Source organism: Eucyclogobius newberryi, unplaced genomic scaffold (assembly GCF_026437365.1).
Source record: "Eucyclogobius newberryi isolate DKJ021-1_F unplaced genomic scaffold, fEucNew1.0.hap1 SCAF_266, whole genome shotgun sequence".
NCBI classification, from domain to species: Eukaryota; Metazoa; Chordata; class Actinopteri; order Gobiiformes; family Gobiidae; genus Eucyclogobius; species Eucyclogobius newberryi.
Window position 1 is genome coordinate 87,501 of NW_027315908.1, and position 17,500 is coordinate 105,000.

General features: G+C 41.7%; 1 protein-coding gene across 1 annotated transcript in view; it reads right to left on the reverse strand.

The window, feature by feature from the left end:
• prkcda (protein kinase C, delta a) overlaps positions 1 to 17,500 on the reverse strand; it is a 58,818-nt gene that overhangs the window by 39,552 nt on the left and 1,766 nt on the right. The window contains exons 2-3 of the mRNA XM_072459735.1: positions 2,789 to 2,910; positions 79 to 278 (exon numbers count right to left, since the gene is read on the reverse strand). Of these exons, the coding sequence (XP_072315836.1) occupies positions 79 to 278; positions 2,789 to 2,897 (309 nt within the window). The 5' untranslated portion in view covers positions 2,898 to 2,910. The remainder of the gene's footprint in view (positions 1 to 78; positions 279 to 2,788; positions 2,911 to 17,500) is intronic.

Genomic DNA, 17,500 nt, shown 5'->3' on the forward strand with positions numbered 1-17,500 from the left:
ATAAAACCAGAGTGATTCCTTAGTGGGCTTCAGCTTATGTCCCCATGTGTACCTTTTTTACATATGTCTCTGTCTTACCCAGAATTCCGCTCTGCCATTGGCTTTCTTGCAGCGCTCGGCGAGCACGGACACGCCCACAGTGATCTCGGCCAATGGCTCCTCTGCCGTTTTCATCAGCAGCACCTCCAGGACCCGCCCCTCGTAAATGTGAGCGTCAAAACTGGCCTTCCACGCAGGATACATGGTGGGCTTCCTCTGCACCAGGGTCTTACCGCGCTCTGTAAACCATCACAACGGAAAATAAATGTATATATTAGAGATGGGTGACTAGGGTGAATAAGGGTGAAAAATGAAAGAACATTCTCCAGAATATTTCCCATGGGAATTTTTGGGAATATTCAAAAGATAAAGGCTTTTAAAACATCTATTCTTTCCTTTTTTTCAGATTTCTGGTCAAAAGGCTTATAAAAAGTTGTTGTGTACCGTAAGTGTGCAAACTTGTCCTCTCTTTTTTTTGTATATGTTTACTGCAAAAGCTTGGCACCTACAGTGATGTGCGTATATCTACAATATCCTACAAAAAGCTTAAAAAACATCACATGTTGCCAATTTTTGGTCAAAAGGCTTAAAAAATATAAAAACAATTCAGATTTTTGGTCAAAAGGCTTACGAAACATCACTATTATGCAGATTTAGTAAGTCACTGACCTTTTTACAGAACCATTTATCACTTAACCTGTTACCATCCACCTGCGCGCCGGCGCGCATTTTCCATATCTCAAATATTCTCTTACATCATCACTTTTATTTCCGTGGTCAATACCAGCAAGCCATACATCATTTTAAAGCTTATTTTCTCAACAAAACAAATATATCATTAGAGCTGGGTTTCGATTTCAAATTTCAAGAATCGATTCGATTCCGATTTTTACGTTTCAAAATCTTTTTTTTTCCGATTTCTCAGATCCCATCCGATTCGCTCCGATTTCGATCTGATTTCCGATTCGATCCGATTTCAATCTGATTTCCGATTCAATCCGATTTCGATCTGATTTCCGATTCGATCCGATTTTGATTCGATCCGGGGGTTAATGTTATTAAAAATGAAAAATGTATTTGAATCGTTTCCTTCACTTCATGACTGTGTAGAGAAGCAACATATTAAAACTAGTATTATATCAATATTAAACAGCCAAAAAAAAAAAAAAAAATCGATCTTTGGACGTACGAATCGATAAGCGGTCATTAATATGCGAATCGATTAAAAATCGGAAAATCGATTATTTCAACCCAGCTCTATATGTCATTGAATAATATGCCCCAAGAAGCAATTGCCAATAGTTTGTGAGAAAGTCTCAACTTTTACAAACGCATGTCCTACCTGTTTGCTGTTTATGATGGACGAAAAGCTTTAATTCTGTACATCCTTGTACTCAGTCTGTCCATAAGGAACCATTGAAAAACAATATCCACTTGTATTTTTCCTGAAGTTATCCGATTTTGAGATATTGTCAAGTAAACAAAGTTTTCTTCTGTGACGATATTCAGGATTAAGGCTCGTCCGGCGCATTTCGTCCATAACAAGTGACCTGTTTGACTTATAAGATGGTGTTTGGCATCAATCTTTTCTTCAGACAGTTACCTACAGAATGAGACCATCCATTTTTTCTGTCCACGGGTTTGTTCTCTACAGCCTCCTGAGGAAAAAAATGTGCAGCTTCCGACGCGCGAAGCCAACTTGTTTTTAGCCACATAGCTAACGTTAGCAGTGACTTAGCGGACTTTGATTGACATATTATTCTAGCCAATAAGAATAGCTTTAGAATGCGGGGCGGGACTTAGGGGTCCCACACACAAAATCCTCTGTATTCACGTGCGTAACGGCTGTAAAGAGACAGATTTTTGGGCAGGAGGCAACTAGATTTTACGCATAACGTTTTCTGATTTTATTAGCCTTTTGGACGCTCATTTTGTTAGATATAAGTATTATTATACCAATACAAAAATAAAATAAGAATATTATTATTATTTTTCACCTCTATATGGGAAATTCATGGGTAAACTCATATTTACACATTTTCACATACATTGTTTTTAGCAGTTATAATAGGTATTAGTGGCCTACAAAACATCAAAATGTATGTTTTATGATCATAGAGGAGCTAAAATTGTAATAAAACAGTTTGGCACAGTTGGCACTTATTTGGATCACTTGTTCCGAATATACTTTTTGATACAAAAAGGTCAACAGCACCAAAATGCCTGTTCCCAGAGATCTGAAACTTTACACAGTTATTGTCAACAAGATAAACACCATGTACAGTGAACAGCATAAGCACACAATGAAGTATGTCATGCTCAGGACCATTACAAATTGACAATATTCAGGCGAGACTAAAAAAAGGATGTTTTGTTTATATTTGCGCTTCTGTAGTGTAAGTTCTGAAGTCCTGACAGTGTGCACATCTGCAGCTTTCTAATGATGCATCACACTTGCATGTGGGCTGTAAGATCCTCTTTTAATAAGCAATGCCATTTGGGTATGTCCAACCATTGTGCACAGGGCGAAATAGGAGGATGGTAAAAGCTGATTCCAATGTTTCTCTTTAAAAGAATCTCGACCATGGTAATCCCACAATCGTTCATGGTAGTCATTTAGCCAAGTTCTCCAATGTCACTGACAGATTTGTGTTTGGTTAGTGGAAAGTCATCGTGCTATATATACATTGCTCCATCCCATAAATAAAAATACATGGAAACAATTCTTTGGGTGTAAATAGTTTCTCACCGGTGGTCAGAGCCTCCTTCATCTTAATGGCACAAAATGGCGTGTCGTCGAGAGCAGGCAGGACGCCCAGGTCAAAGGAGTTAAAGGCGATCCTAAGGAAAGGAGCCATGTTGGATCAGCTCCTGCGGGAAACAAAAATACAGAGTTTAGATCACAAACTTAAGGTTAAAATTGATATATTTGCTGGTCTGTAGTCTTTATTAGACAGATCAGTGTAGCTTGAAATGGAGTTGAGAGCAGGAACATTCAGCAAATTGTCAGAGCATACTTGTGATGCTGAGGCCAGCACCAAGTCTGGCACTTGTGTTGCTGCTTTAACCACTCGACCAGCGGGCAACACAAGATTAAAATGTTTAACAACTAGCACTTTTGTTCATGTTGTCTGCACTGAAAAAGAGCAAAGGATCATGGTCTACGAACAAGAGCTGCAACGATTAATCGACTCTTCTGCTTGAGTCTCTCCATGGCCAAGCACCAAAGAACATCTCAGTTAGTGCCATAAGAACCATCTCGGACTCTGAGGACCTCAGGGACCATCCTCCTGCTGGTGCCAGAGACAGGTCTAAACATGGACCGGCCTCCTGCTGGTGCCAAAGTCAGAACTAAACATGGACCGGCCTCCTGCTGGTGCCAGAGTCAGGACTAAACATGGACCGGCCTCCTGCTGGTGCCAGAGTCAGGACTAAACATGAATCGGCCTCCTGCTGGTGCCAGAGACAGGACTTAACATGGACCGGCCTCCTGCTGGTGCCAGAGTCAGGTCTAAACATGGACCAGCCTCCTGCTGGTGCCAAAGTCAGAACTAAACATGAACCGGCCTCCTGCTGGTGTCAGAGTCGGGACTAAACATGGACCGGCCTCCTGCTGGTGCCAGAGTCGGGACTAAACATGGACCGGCCTCCTGCTGGAGCTTAAAGCAGGACTAAGTAACTCTTGCGAAAGAGCTCCCCCTGCAGCTCCCTTGTGAGAGTACATTGGCAGAACAGATGGAAAACGGGAAAAAAATCCCCTGTATTTTTTCTTTTTTTTTCTTTCTTTTCTTTTATCATAAGATATTAATAATAATAAAAAATATAGCCGGAAGCGGCAATGATCGGCCTTCACCACGCCGCCGCCACGCCGCAAGAGGAGGGGGCGCTAATGCACCCCAATTGTCCTTTTATTACGCCTACTGCTGAATCTGTGATCTGTGTGCAATTTGATTTTGAATTCTTGGCAAAATGTGCGGCTTTGCCGCACAGAGACGTGACTCTTTGAATAAAAATATGGATAACTTTTGATGGTCCACCCCTGAAGATGAGTCTCACCAAATTTCAGGTTAATAGGGCTAACGCCCTGAGAGGAGTTCATGTTCAAGTACATGTTCTGGCGATTTCCCCATTGGAATTACATGAGAGGTTTTGGTCATCGCTACGGCAAAGCCATAACAATTATGACATGGGTCTCATTGACTTTTTTGATGGGGATGCCAAAATTGAGTTGTGTGTCAAATTTCATATAATTTCGCAAAACTAAACATTTAACCTCCATATAAAATCTGTAGGGGGCGCTGTGGCGCCAAATTAATTTATTTCACTTCAAGTAGGTTTAGGGCAAAGAGTTTAACAACTGATTCTAATTTGACGCAATTCAGACTTTATCTGCGCAAACGGCAGAAATTTTAAATTTGGGAGATTTCTGAAATTCTAGCTACAGTTTGCGGCTTCGCTGCACAGAGACTGTGACAGGTATCAAAGTAGTTTGGACAACTTTTGATGTCCCACTCCTCAGTACCATTTTCACCAAATTTCAGCTTTTTAGAGCCAACGCCCAGGAAGAAGTTTGGAAAAACTCCAGAGTCATGGTTAGCCATTTTTGAACAAATATGGCCGACATTTGGTTGGGCGGACGGCGTTGCCGTAATAATATTTTTTAATTCTCTTGTCACCATCTACCTCTGCGCCAAATTTCATGATTCTACGATCTGATTTTTTTTGGGTCATTTTCTATCTCTCAATGTATTTTTGGTACATTTGGGGGCGCTGACGCGCCAATTTTTTTTATTTTAGAAAAGGGAAATAGCCAGAATGTAGAGGCACGATTTTTAGAGGTGTGCAAATTTTTGGCAGAGCGCTGAAAGACATGGATGTGATGATGGCATGTGGCTTTAGGATCAATACAGCCCCAGTCACATCTGCTACACAAGTCCCACACACTGTGAATGTGTTTAAGCGCAGCCATCGCAGTCTTTTCAGGTTGGGCAGTGTATTCACATCACATAATACAAGCAGAACCTTTGTCATATCCATGTGTCCAAATCATACATATAGATCAGAACTGCCATATGTCAAGTGATGAGATAATATTATGAATCCAACTTTAATCATCTTTAAAACATTTTTTGCATCTTCTTATACATTTTCTGGCAAAAGATGTATCATAACTAATTGAAGTCTTATTGGAGGTTGTTGACATGGTGTTACCCCAAAGGTAAAGGGATTCTTCTGTAGATGTTGAGCAGGCGGCGCTAGCATCGCGGTTCAAATTCATTCATTCAAATGAATAGATTATTTCCTTCTCAGAGGTCCGTTAGTTTTTTTTTTTCCATGTAATAAAGTAAAATTTGCATTTCCCCACAAACGTATTATAAATACTACCGTCTAAATCATACAATAATTAACACTGGCTTTTAGAACTTGGATCAAAAAACACTAATGAAAGTCTATTCTTCTTCTACATCTTTTGAAACTGAAAGCATAATAACTGTTTGAAATAATCGTTGACCCAATATAACCCAAATAAGCGTTGGATTTAGCATTCTTGCAACAGACATCAGTCGTCTTACTCTATAAAAGGGCTAAAGCCAGGCCAGAAAAGCAGGTTTCACCATGACTAAACCAAAACTAATTAAGAACTAAATCAGAGGGGAAACGTGACTAATTCCAGACCAAAGCAAATCATAACAGAACAAGCACCAAGTCTTAACAACAACCTTTCTGCCTGAAGTCAGAGATTCTACGACTAACACACAGCAAAATCTGGCTTTAACAGGACAGAATGCAACTAACATTTAAGATTTTGGGTTGATTAGGAGACATTGACAAATCAACTTTGAAGAGCTTTTAAAATGTTCAGTGTTTTCTCTTCTTATTCACCCACTCAAACATGTATTTAGGGTAATTCATGAATGTTTCCGAAATCTTTATTCTGTTTTCCCTTGATTTTGAAACAGTTTGCATTCAGATTTTGCCAGGTAAGAATTGAAAAGCCACAATTGGAGCAAAGCAAACTTCTGCAGCAAAAAAGAAAGCGAAACAATCACCAATGCAAAATGTAGTAACCAGACGGTGGCAGAGACGATATTATGTCAGTCCAAAGTAGATGTGTTAGACTTAATAGTTGATATTGAATTATCAGGCAAATGTGCAAAGTCTGTACAATGAATCACAAAAGTGCAAAAATATCACAATACTTTTATTTTAAAGTTTAAAATTACACTTTTTTAATTTAATATTTTATTTAGCTAAATTATTTGCATTTTTTACAGTACAAAATATACTCAATATTCAAGTTTTGCATATTCAAAACAATATAAATGACATCCATAATTTTAATTTATAACTCAAAACATTTTGTTATTTGTAATTAATTATTCTAAATACTGCTGCTGAGATTCTTTGCGGTAAATGTAGTATTTGTTTAAAACAGTCACGAACATCAGACTGGACAAGCACTAGGTGGCGATTTTAAATGTCCTCGCCCTAAGGCAAACTCTACAAAGTCAACTGTGTTTTTGTAGAGCCGCATTGCATTGGAATCAGCTCCACATGCACAACTGAAGTTAAAAATAAACTTAAGGGCATTCAATATTGTGTCTTATTACTTTCCTTTTATGATTGATGCATAGGCAACGACAACTCTTTTATTACAGCGTGTTTTTGCCATATTGAAATGTATTGCTTATGTGATTTAGGTAATGGCAATTTTTACGAGGCGCCCCCTGAATATTTGAAGCCACAGAGTGTGCAACAATATTAAAGGTGGAATGGACAATTTTTTTCAGCATATTTCCTCGTGGCGTGGATAAATCATTAGTCCTGCCACGTATCAATCATAAAACGCACCTACCGCTCACCTGCAGCCGCGTGCGGTTCGTCCCCACGTTTCCGCATGTCTAAGCGCATGGATCTATCATAATACAGTTCCCTCAGTGTACGGGGCAAAATGAAGACAGAGAAAGACTGTTCGAGCTGATGCAGAAGTGGACAGAAATCTACGGGAGACGAGAGACGCGATGCGATCCGTTGCGCTAATAAACAAACGCACGTGTGTGTTGTATCAGTCCGCACGGGGGAGTGCGCATGCGGACTTCCGCCTGCATTCTCAACTCGCTGAAAAATCGTCCATTGCGCCTTTAATTAAATGTCGATATTATCGACATTTAATTAATATTGTGTATATTATACTGCCCACCTCCAGTTGCAGTTCAAAAACAGCAGTAGAAAAGAAACATGCAACAAAGACAATATAAAGACCTTTGAAAACCGACTTAAAGGTGGTATGGACGATTTTTTTCAGCAAATTTTTTATCATATTTCCTCGTGGCGTGGATAAATCATTTGTCCTGCCACGTATCAATCATAAAACGCACCTACCGCTCACCTGCAGCCGCGTCAGGCTCGTCCCCACGTTTCCGCGTGCCTAAGCGCATGGATCTATCATAATATAGTTCCCTCAGTGTACGGGGCAAAATGAAGACGGAGAAAGACAGTTTGAGCTGACTCAGAAGTGGACAGAAATCTACGGGAGACGAGCGATGCGATCCGTCGCACTAATAAACAAACGCACGTGTGTGTTGTGTCAGTCCACACGGGGGAGTGCGCATGCGCACTTCCGCCTGCGTTCTCAAATCGCCGAAAAATCGTCCATACCGCCTTTAAATTGAACACACTGAGCAGGTAGAACAGAGTAGAACAGTTTAGTGACCATGGTTGTATATATTCAATAAATCACACACGATAAACACATTTTAGATCATAGGGACGATGTCCAAAACCTAAAATAATGACCCACGGGTGTCATAGATAATAATTAAATTGGAGCGGGTGATATTTATCTAGATATTTGTTGGCATATCCCGATAAAAAACATATTTAAATATGCATGTTGAGGTTTAATTATCAGTCAAAAGCGAAATGTCTGTCAAATGAATCACAAATGTGCAGAAATATATCAATATCCTCTTGTTTGAAAGTTTACACTTTTTGTCATTGGTATTTTTAATCAGCTCTTTGCTTAGCATTATTATAAATGATAAACTCAACATTCAATGTTTGCATATCTTCAAAACAACATTAACAATATTATATACATTTTGATATACTGTATTGCTCACCTCTAGAACTGTAAATGAAGAAAATCAACAGCGTTTGAAGAGAGCGTTCAGGGGTAATTTTCAGTTTTTGAAATGCAACCTCAATCACAGGCACATGAACTTCCTGTCTGAGGGTAAACACAACTGACAGTAGTAGTAGCAGTAGTAGCAGTAGCAGTAGCAGTAGCAGTAGCAGTAGCAGTAGCAGTAGTAGCTGTAGTAGTAGTAGTAGTAGTAGTAGTAGTAGTAGTAGTAGTAGTAGTAGTAGTAGTAGTAGTAGTAGTAGTAGTAGTAGCAGTAGTAGTAGTAGTAGTACCAGTAGTAGTAGTGGTAGTAGCAGTAGTAGCGGTAGTAATAGCGGTAGTAGTAGCAGTAGTAGTAGCAGTAGCGGTAGCGGTAGTAGTACCAGTAGTAGTAGTAGTAGTAGTAGTAGTAGTAGATTAATGTGGTGTTATAGCAGTAATAGTTGTAGTTGTAAACTTTATTCTGTGCAGCGAGTAGACTGTAATCAACGTCAAGCCAACTGTAGTAACAAAGTTCACAAGTAAAAAATACTGCACTTGAGTAAAATGTTTACTGTAGTTATCTGTATTTTACTAGTATATATCTGTATTATGTATATTTAACAGTGGATACTTTCTACTTTTACTTTAGGCAAAGAAGAAAACATTTTATGTTTCTGTTAACCCGACCGAGCTGGATTTCAAAATAGGGAGTGTCTACAGAGCCGCGGCGCGCGGCCGAAATTGACATGTTATTTTGTGCCGCGGCTCCTGAAACTGCTGCGCTATTTGACCACGCCGTTTTAGACCGCTAAGGTTAGGGTTAAGGTTAGGGTCAGGGTTAGGGTTAGCCATGAGGCTATATGGCAGTGCCGCGGTTCCTGAAACTGCTGGGCCATTTGACCGCGCCGCGGCTCTGCAGCCACGGTCTTCAAAATAATGAAAACCCGACCTTAAACATTTCATTGCATATTTACTGGCCGTATGTTTAGAGAATGTCAAATTGTGAGAGCGAATCCAAAAGCTGTGGGAAAAAATCATCTGTGGGGATCGTAAGATATGAAAATCGCTGCATTTTTGATTGGGCGCATAGATGATCTATGTTAGCAGATGCTCTTTTTGGGCAGCGTGCAGACCGCAGCCATGCCATGATAATATAATAGATCCGTGGGCGATATGCACGCCCGGTGTTTCAGCTGTGAAGTTATTCGGCGTGACTGTCGAAAAGTGCTCACATCATCAAGTGACAATAAGAAAAATAGTGAGAGCTCATCGAACACGCGTCTTTTGATCCAAAGGACGGCGGTTCGACTCCCCGCTCGGTCAGAGCGGTCAGATCCACTGGCCCACAGGTTGGCGGTACGATCGCAGCTGCCTCATGTGTGAATGTGTGAGTGAATGGGTGACTGGTTCCTTGATGTAAAGCACTTTGAGTACCTTGACGGTAGAAAAGCGCTATATAAATAATTTACCATTTACATTTATAGATGTAGAGAACTATCTTATTCAATATCTGCAGACCAATACGGCCACACCAATGCGAAGCGCTCACTGAGAAAAGAAAACTATCTGCAAAACCTGCGCAAGGATTTTAACCTGTTACCACCCACCTGTCCGACGGCGAGCATTTTCTATATCTCAAATATTCTCTTACATCATCACTTTTATTTCCGTGGTCAATACCAGCAAGCCATACATCATTTTAAAGCTTATTTTCTCAACAAAACGAATATGTCATTGATTTACATTGAATAATATGCCCCAAGAAGCAATTGCCAATAGTTTGTGAGAAAGTCTCAACTTTTACAAACGCATGTCCTACCTGTTTGCTGTTTATGACGGACGAAACGGCTTTAATTCTGTACATCCTTGTACTCAGTCTGTCCGTAAGGAATCATTGAAAAACAATATCCACTTGTATTTTTCCTGAAGTTATCCGATTTCGAGATATTGTCAAGTAAACTTCAACTGTTACCTACAGAATGAGACTATCCACGAATTTTTCTGTCCACGGGTTTGTTTGCTACAGCCTCCGCAAAAAAAAATGCGCCGCTTGCGACGCACATGGATTAGTCTGTTTACATCTAAATAGCGCCGCATGCGAATGACGTAGCAGAGTTTGATTGACATAGTATTCTAGCCAATGAGAATAGCTTTAGAAAGAGGGGCGGGACAAAGGGCTTATTGACACAGAATCTTCTGTATTCTCGTGCGTAAGGCTCTGGGAAGGCTGTAAAGAGCCAGATTTCTCGGCAGGATTTTGGGCATAACGTTTTCTGATTTTATTAGCCTTTTGGACGTGCATTTTGTTAGATATATGTATTATTATACCAATACAAAAATAAAATAAAAATATTATATATATTTTTTTTTTTTTTAACCTCTATATGGGAAATTCATGGGTAAACTCATATTTACACATTTTCACATTTTTTTTTTTTTAGCAGTTATAATTGCTATTAGTGGCCTACAAAAGATCAAAATGTATGTTTTATGATCATAGAGGGGCTAAAATTGTAATAAAACAGTTTGTTACAGTTGGCACATATTTGGATCACTTGTTCCGAATATACTTTTTGATACAAAAAGGTCAACAGCACCAAAATGCCTGTTCCTAGAGATCTGAAACTTTACACAGTTGTTGTCAACAAGATAAAAAGCATGTACAGTGAACAGCATATGCACACAATGAAGTATGTCATGCTCAGGACCATTACAAATTAACAATATTCAGGCGAGACTAAAAAAGGATGTTTTGTTTATGTTTGGGCCTCTGTAGTGTAAGTTCTGAAGCCCTGACAGTGTTCATGTGCACATCTGCAGAAACTAGAAGGCCTAAGCTTTCTAATGATGCATCACACTTGCATGTGGAACATAAGATCCTCTTTTAATAAGCAATGCCATTTGGGTATGTCCAACCATTGTGCACAGGGCGAAAATAGGTGGATGGTAACAGGTTAAAATATATGTTTGTTTTAAATTTAAAAAATCAATGAAAAAACACACCTTTTTTTCCCCCACTACACTTTTGAGGTGGACTCCAAACTTTTCATGTGGTTTGAGGGGGTATTTTAGCACTTTTATGATGACATTCTGGCTAAAGGTTTTCTCCCGTTGACCAAAGATCAGAACAAATCTTCGTCAAAATCTCTAAATTTAAAGCTTTTAACAGTTCTCAAACTCTGCCTGAGCTACTTTTACCTTTAACTCAAAAAAGTACATTTTCAAACAAGTATTTTTACTTACAGCTGTAAGAATGAGAGAGTACTTACACATTTGTAACTCACTCCCAGCTTTCACAAACTCTTTGGCACATAGTATTCACATGCAATGATTATTAATGGCTTCTAGCACAGCTTTAGTTCAGACACAAACATAAAGAGGGCAATGTCCCTAATACAGCTTTTCCAAAGTATTGAAAATCAGATGCTAAAACTGGTATCGAAACTAAATACTCATTTGAACACTTATCGATACTAAAAAAAAGGCCCCTGAACTCCAGAAAATGTGACTTTTTCTGAACGGTTTTAGAACAATCTGGAGCTTTGCCAGAACGTAGCATAAAACTCACAGGGTATTGTCTAAAAACTTGACATAAAAAAATCAAGTCTATTTCCAAGTATCAAAAACGACACTAATCCCATAACAGCCAAACAGCTCTCACCCCGAAGTGAAAATGAAGACAGCGTACAGATTTGCTTTAACAATACCATTTTTGGGGTAGAAACAGACTTCACAAGTAGGGATGTCAAGATTATTCGATTAATCGATAATCATGATTACGTATTTAGGTCACAAAATAATCACGAGAACCAGCAAATAATGACCATTGTGACCATTTTAGAAGCAAAATTAAGTATTTTTAGTTCGATCTTAAGCTAAAAAATAGACCTAAATGTGAAGAACTTTTTACTGAATATCTTTGTCAAATCCTCTCCTTGAACTGACACCTTAACGTGGTGGAGGGGTTTGAGTGCCCGAATGATCCCGGGAGCTATGTTGTCGGGGGCTTCAAGCCCCTGGTAGGGTCTCCCAAGGCAAACAGGTCCTAGGTGACGGGTCAGACAAAGATCGGTTCAGAAGCCCCCTATGATGACTACAAGAACAAGACCGTTTACGTCGCCCGGATCTGCGTCACCGGGGCCCCATCCTGGAGCCAGGCCTGGGATGGGTGCTTGATGGCGAGCGCCTGGTGGCCGGGTCTTACCCCACGGGGCCCGGCCGGGCACAGCCCGAAAGAGCGACATGGGGCCGCCCTCCCGTGGGCCCACCGCCCGCAGGAGGATCCATAAGGGGCCGGTGCAGAGAGATCTGGGCGGCAGTCGACGGCAGATCTCCAGACACAGAGACTAACTCCCGGGAAGAGGCCCCGGGGAAGACCCAGGACACGCTGGAGAGACTATGTCTCCCGGCTGGCCTGGGAACGCCTCGGGATCCCCCGGAGGAGTTGGAGGAAGTGTCTGGGGAGTCCCTGCTCAGACTGCTGCCCCCGCAACCTGGCCCCGGATAAAGCGGCAGAAAATGGATGGATGGATGGATCTTTGTCAAATGTAACTTAAATTTTGTAAAACTGCTCACAAACTTCAGGAACAGAATGTTGCACAAGAATGAAAGAAAAAGAAAGATTTCAATGTTGCTTGGTCAAAGTCTCAATAATTGTGAATGATTGTTAAATCATGACATTTTTCTCACAATAATCGTAACACTAAAATTGGACATTGTGACATCCCTGTTCACGAATTAGGAGAGAAAAAAAGTTGGGAACCCAATATTTAAGGCAGTGATTAAGGTGCAACATTATTGTAACATGAGATTTTTACAAACTCCGGTTGTCTTTTAAAACGGGGCTCTCCCGGTGCACCAGTCTAATTAGACTAATTTCTCAGTGAATAGGAGTTGGATTGTAATAAAACACACAGCATTTTTAATCTTAAAAAACAGAAAACACATCTGAGCAGTCCCTACTGTCCCCTCTGTCCTTGATGACTCTGTGTGAGCTGTGTCACATCTGGTTCATCTGCTCCTGAGCTTGTGCTTAACGAGTGAGTGTTACATTGTAACATGCGCTATTTACACAAATGCTGCAGGTTCTAAACTGCATTTCTCCGTGAATATGAGTCTGATTGTAATAAAACACAGAGCGTTCTAAAAATACAATGACCACTTTTCACTGACGTCTTGTTCTACAGTGTTCTGAAATCTGTAAATTAATCAGTTCAAAAAAGTAGCAGCTTAAAGTCCAAAAAGTACGGTATTTCAACTTAAAGTGTAAAAGTGTATATTTTTTCAATTTATTTATCGCTTACTCCTATTTTAGCACATTATTTTGACTACAGTCTGTTTCTTTCTCTAACTGTAGTTAGATTGTAGCCGAGTCGCAGCGAGTCGCAGCAAGTCTGAAATCTAAACACAGGCTACAGCTGGTATTCACAGTTGGTCGCTCCAATCCAGAGACGCCCACCGCTAAACCGGCACAGAGAGAGAAACGGGGCAAAAAATCACCCAAACAAATAACACTGTAACAGGAAAACGCAATCAGGACAGTGGGACGACTTGTGTGGGCTACAGTACAGTACGAAAAGTGAGAAAAACAAGTTACAAATTGGTTTTCTACATACAAAAAAAATCAATACGAGTTTTACCTTTTCGTTTTGATATACATCAGAACTAGATGATGCCATGATACACAGACATCATTTAATATTTGTAGTAAATATAGCAATCGCGTTGGTGTCAAAACTCTCAGCTGTACTAGTTTGTGGTTTCAGCAGTATGCTTTACGTTTCCTGTCAAATATGTGTTGCAAAACTTCGATGTATTCATTTGACAAGTACCAAATTGTGCGAACTAAACCACTGTATTTGTGGAATGGCAGCTCTTGTGTCGTGTTCCTGGTTTGTTTTCCTGTTCGACGCTCGGTCAGGGGGTTGGAGAGGTAAACTTCAGGGTAAACACAGGTTTAGTGTGGCTGGGAGCTGGCCCTTGTCCAGGGTGTACCCCGCCTAAGGCCCAAAGTCTCCGGGATAGGGGATAGGGGATAGGGGGATAGGGGGAGAGAGGGAGAGAGAGAGAGAGAGAGAGAGAGAGAGAGAGAGAGAGAGAGAGAGAGGAGAGAGAGAGAGAGAGAGAGAGAGAGAGAGAGGAGAGAGAGAGAGAGAGAGAGAGAGAGAGAGAGAGAGAGAGAGAGAGAGAGAGAGAGAGAGAGAGAGAGAGAGAGAGAGAGAGAGAGAGAGAGAGAGAGAGAGAGAGAGAGAGAGAGAGAGAGAGAGAGAGAGAGAGAGAGAGAGAGAGAGAGAGAGAGAGAGAGAGAGAGAGAGAGGCATTAAACTTCAGCGCAACTTTATATTAATGGGTTCAGATTTCATAAAGTGGCTGTCTGTAATGTCTATGGCCCTGCGACGAGTTGGCCACTGTCCAGGGTGTACCCCGCCAAAGGCCCGAAGTTACTGAGATAGGCTCCAGTCACCCGCGAAGGGAACAAGCGGTAGAAAATGGATGGATGGATGGATTTTATAAAGAGGAGTCATGTTTAAAGCAGCACTGTGTAACAATCCCCACCGTGTTCCACTCCATGGAACAGAATTTGGAACATTTATCAATGTTCAGACCGCCGCGGCCCTAATCGCGCCCGACGCAGAATTTGAGCGCGTGTACATTTGAAAGGTTTACGCACCGGACGCGCGCTATCGACGCCCCGGCCACTGTACGCAGTGCGGCGCTTGAACTGTCTGCGCACTATGCGCAGTAGAGGTGTTGTCGCATGAGCAGTGGAGTTGTTTGTTCATTGTGTAAAATGGCGGATATCGAGAGCGTGTTTCTGTCTCTGTTCCACCATGAATACATCGTACAGCTCCTTGTTCCCACACACGGCCACAATCAGTCTTTCGTCTGCCATTGTTGACGAGCAAGGAAAAAGTGGCGCTTCTTGGGGAATTCCACGGGGAATACCGGAAATGCGAGGGGGCAATACGTACATACGTACGTCACTGGAGCGTCAGCTCTGATTGGCTGCTGCGCGGCGGCTGCTACGCTTCAGCTGCCAGAGACCTCAACATATCTGAACGCGTTGCGTAAGCTGTTTTCGTCGCCTCGACGGCTCATACGTGCGCTCAAAGCGTCGAGAGCGTAAAAAAAACGCACCAATCGCGCTGCAAAAACGAAGAAATCACGCCGTGGACAACGCACTACGTGCTTGACGCGCGTTTACCATAGACTTTGAATGTAAACTGGACGCTTCGGCCGCGGCAGTGTGGAACGGCCATTAGAGGCAAAGAAAGAACATCTCCAGTGAGGCACAAGCAGGTGAAACATACATATACAAAAATATACTGTATATATTCATACATTTTGATTGACCTTTATTTAACCAGGAAAGAGTCACTGAAATGTAGCAAATCTTACCCAGTGGGGCATTAAAAAATTGGTTATAGATGCCGGTTATAGAATATATCTACTGTTTTACTGTTACTGTCTAATGTTATTCCGTAGAATCACACTATTCAAATCTGTCTTGAACACTCCAATGTCATTTGTAGCTGACTTTAGTCTGTTTTATCCATGAATAATATTCAAACAAACTTTCTGTGGCGTAACTTGCCAACTCCACAGGAACACATCGTCTGTGTTTCCTTTGTTCTTTATTTTTTATATCTTAAAAGGAATAATAGAGGATTTTTCGCTGATTTGAGAACTCAAGCAGAAGTGCGCATGCGCACTCACCCCCTTGCAGACGCACACAACAGCCTCGCTGCTACACTTGCGTTTGTTTATTAGCCTGACAGATCGCAGCTCGAACTGTCTTTCTCTGTCTTAATTTTGTCCTGTACACTGAGGGAACTATATTATAATAGATCCATGCGCTTAGACACACACCGGCATATCAACCACGCATGCGCAGCCAGGGAAACGTGCTGCTCTCCTGGGGACAAGCCAACGAGGCTGCAGGTGTGCAGTAGGTGCATCCAATGATTGATATGTGAATGAACTAATCGGCTGTCCACACCACGAGGAAATGAGACTCAGATTTGGCACCAATAAAATCCTCCATACTTCCTTTAATTCCTCTTAAATTTATGATCATGACAGACAGTTCCTGTTTGAAGTCTGCTGCTCTTTCCTTCTCCATTCTTCCGATTGGTGATCTGGCGCTGACCCCTGCTCTCTGAACGTGCATGGCTTCATTCACAATATCCAGGGAGGTGCAACACTTCGTACTGCAACTTCGTAGTGCGACTTCACAGTGAGTCATTATTTTTATTAACTTCATATGTATTTTCATTTTTAAAGTTTGTTTATATGTATTATTACACTTTGGGCTTTTTAAGTTGTAAGTGTTCTTTAATATTGATATTGACTTATCTGGGTAAGAGTTCAGCTGGTTTTAGACCTGGTTCAGACCTGGTTCAGACCTGGTTCAGACCTGGTTCTGTCCTGGTTCTGTCCTGGTTCAGACCTGGTTCTGTCCTGGTTCAGACCTGGTTCAGACCTGGTTCTGTCCTGGTTCTGTCCTGGTTCAGACCTGGTTCAGACCTGGTTCAGACCTGGTTCAGACCTGGTTTAGACCTGGTTCAGACCTGGTTCAGACCTGGTTCTGTCCTGGTTCAGACCTGGTTCAGACCTGGTTTAGACCTGGTTTAGACCTGGTTCAGACCTGGTTCAGACCTGGTTCAGACCTGGTTCTGTCCTGGTTCAGACCTGGTTCAGACCTGGTTTAGACCTGGTTTAGACCTGGTTCAGACCTGGTTCAGACCTGGTTCTGTCCTGGTTCTGTCCTGGTTCTGTCCTGGTTCAGACCTGGTTCAGACCTGGTTCAGACCTGGTTCAGACCTGGTTCAGACCTGGTTCTGTCCTGGTTCAGACCTGGTTTAGACCTGGTTTAGACCTGGTTTAGACCTGGTTCAGACCTGGTTCTGTCCTGGTTCTGTCCTGGTTCTGTCCTGGTTCAGACCTGGTTCTGTCCTGGTTCTGTCCTGGTTCTGTCCTGGTTCAGACCTGGTTCAGACCTGGTTTAGACCTGGTTCAGACCTGGTTCAGACCTGGTTCAGACCTGGTTCAGACCTGGTTCAGACCTGGTTCTGTCCTGGTTCTGTCCTGGTTCAGACCTGGTTTAGACCTGGTTTAGACCTGGTTCAGACCTGGTTCAGACCTGGTTTAGACCTGGTTTGGACCTGGTTTGGACCTGGTTTAGACCTGGTTTGGACCTGGTTTGGACCGGGTTTAGACCGGGTTTAGACTCGGTTTAGACCCGGTTTAGGGCCCTGTGAAAGTGTTTGATGAGCATTCGTTTCCTCTGGTGCTCATTGGCTGCACTGGGACAACACTGGCTTGAGCTTTGGGAGTTTGTCGATGTCAGTGTGG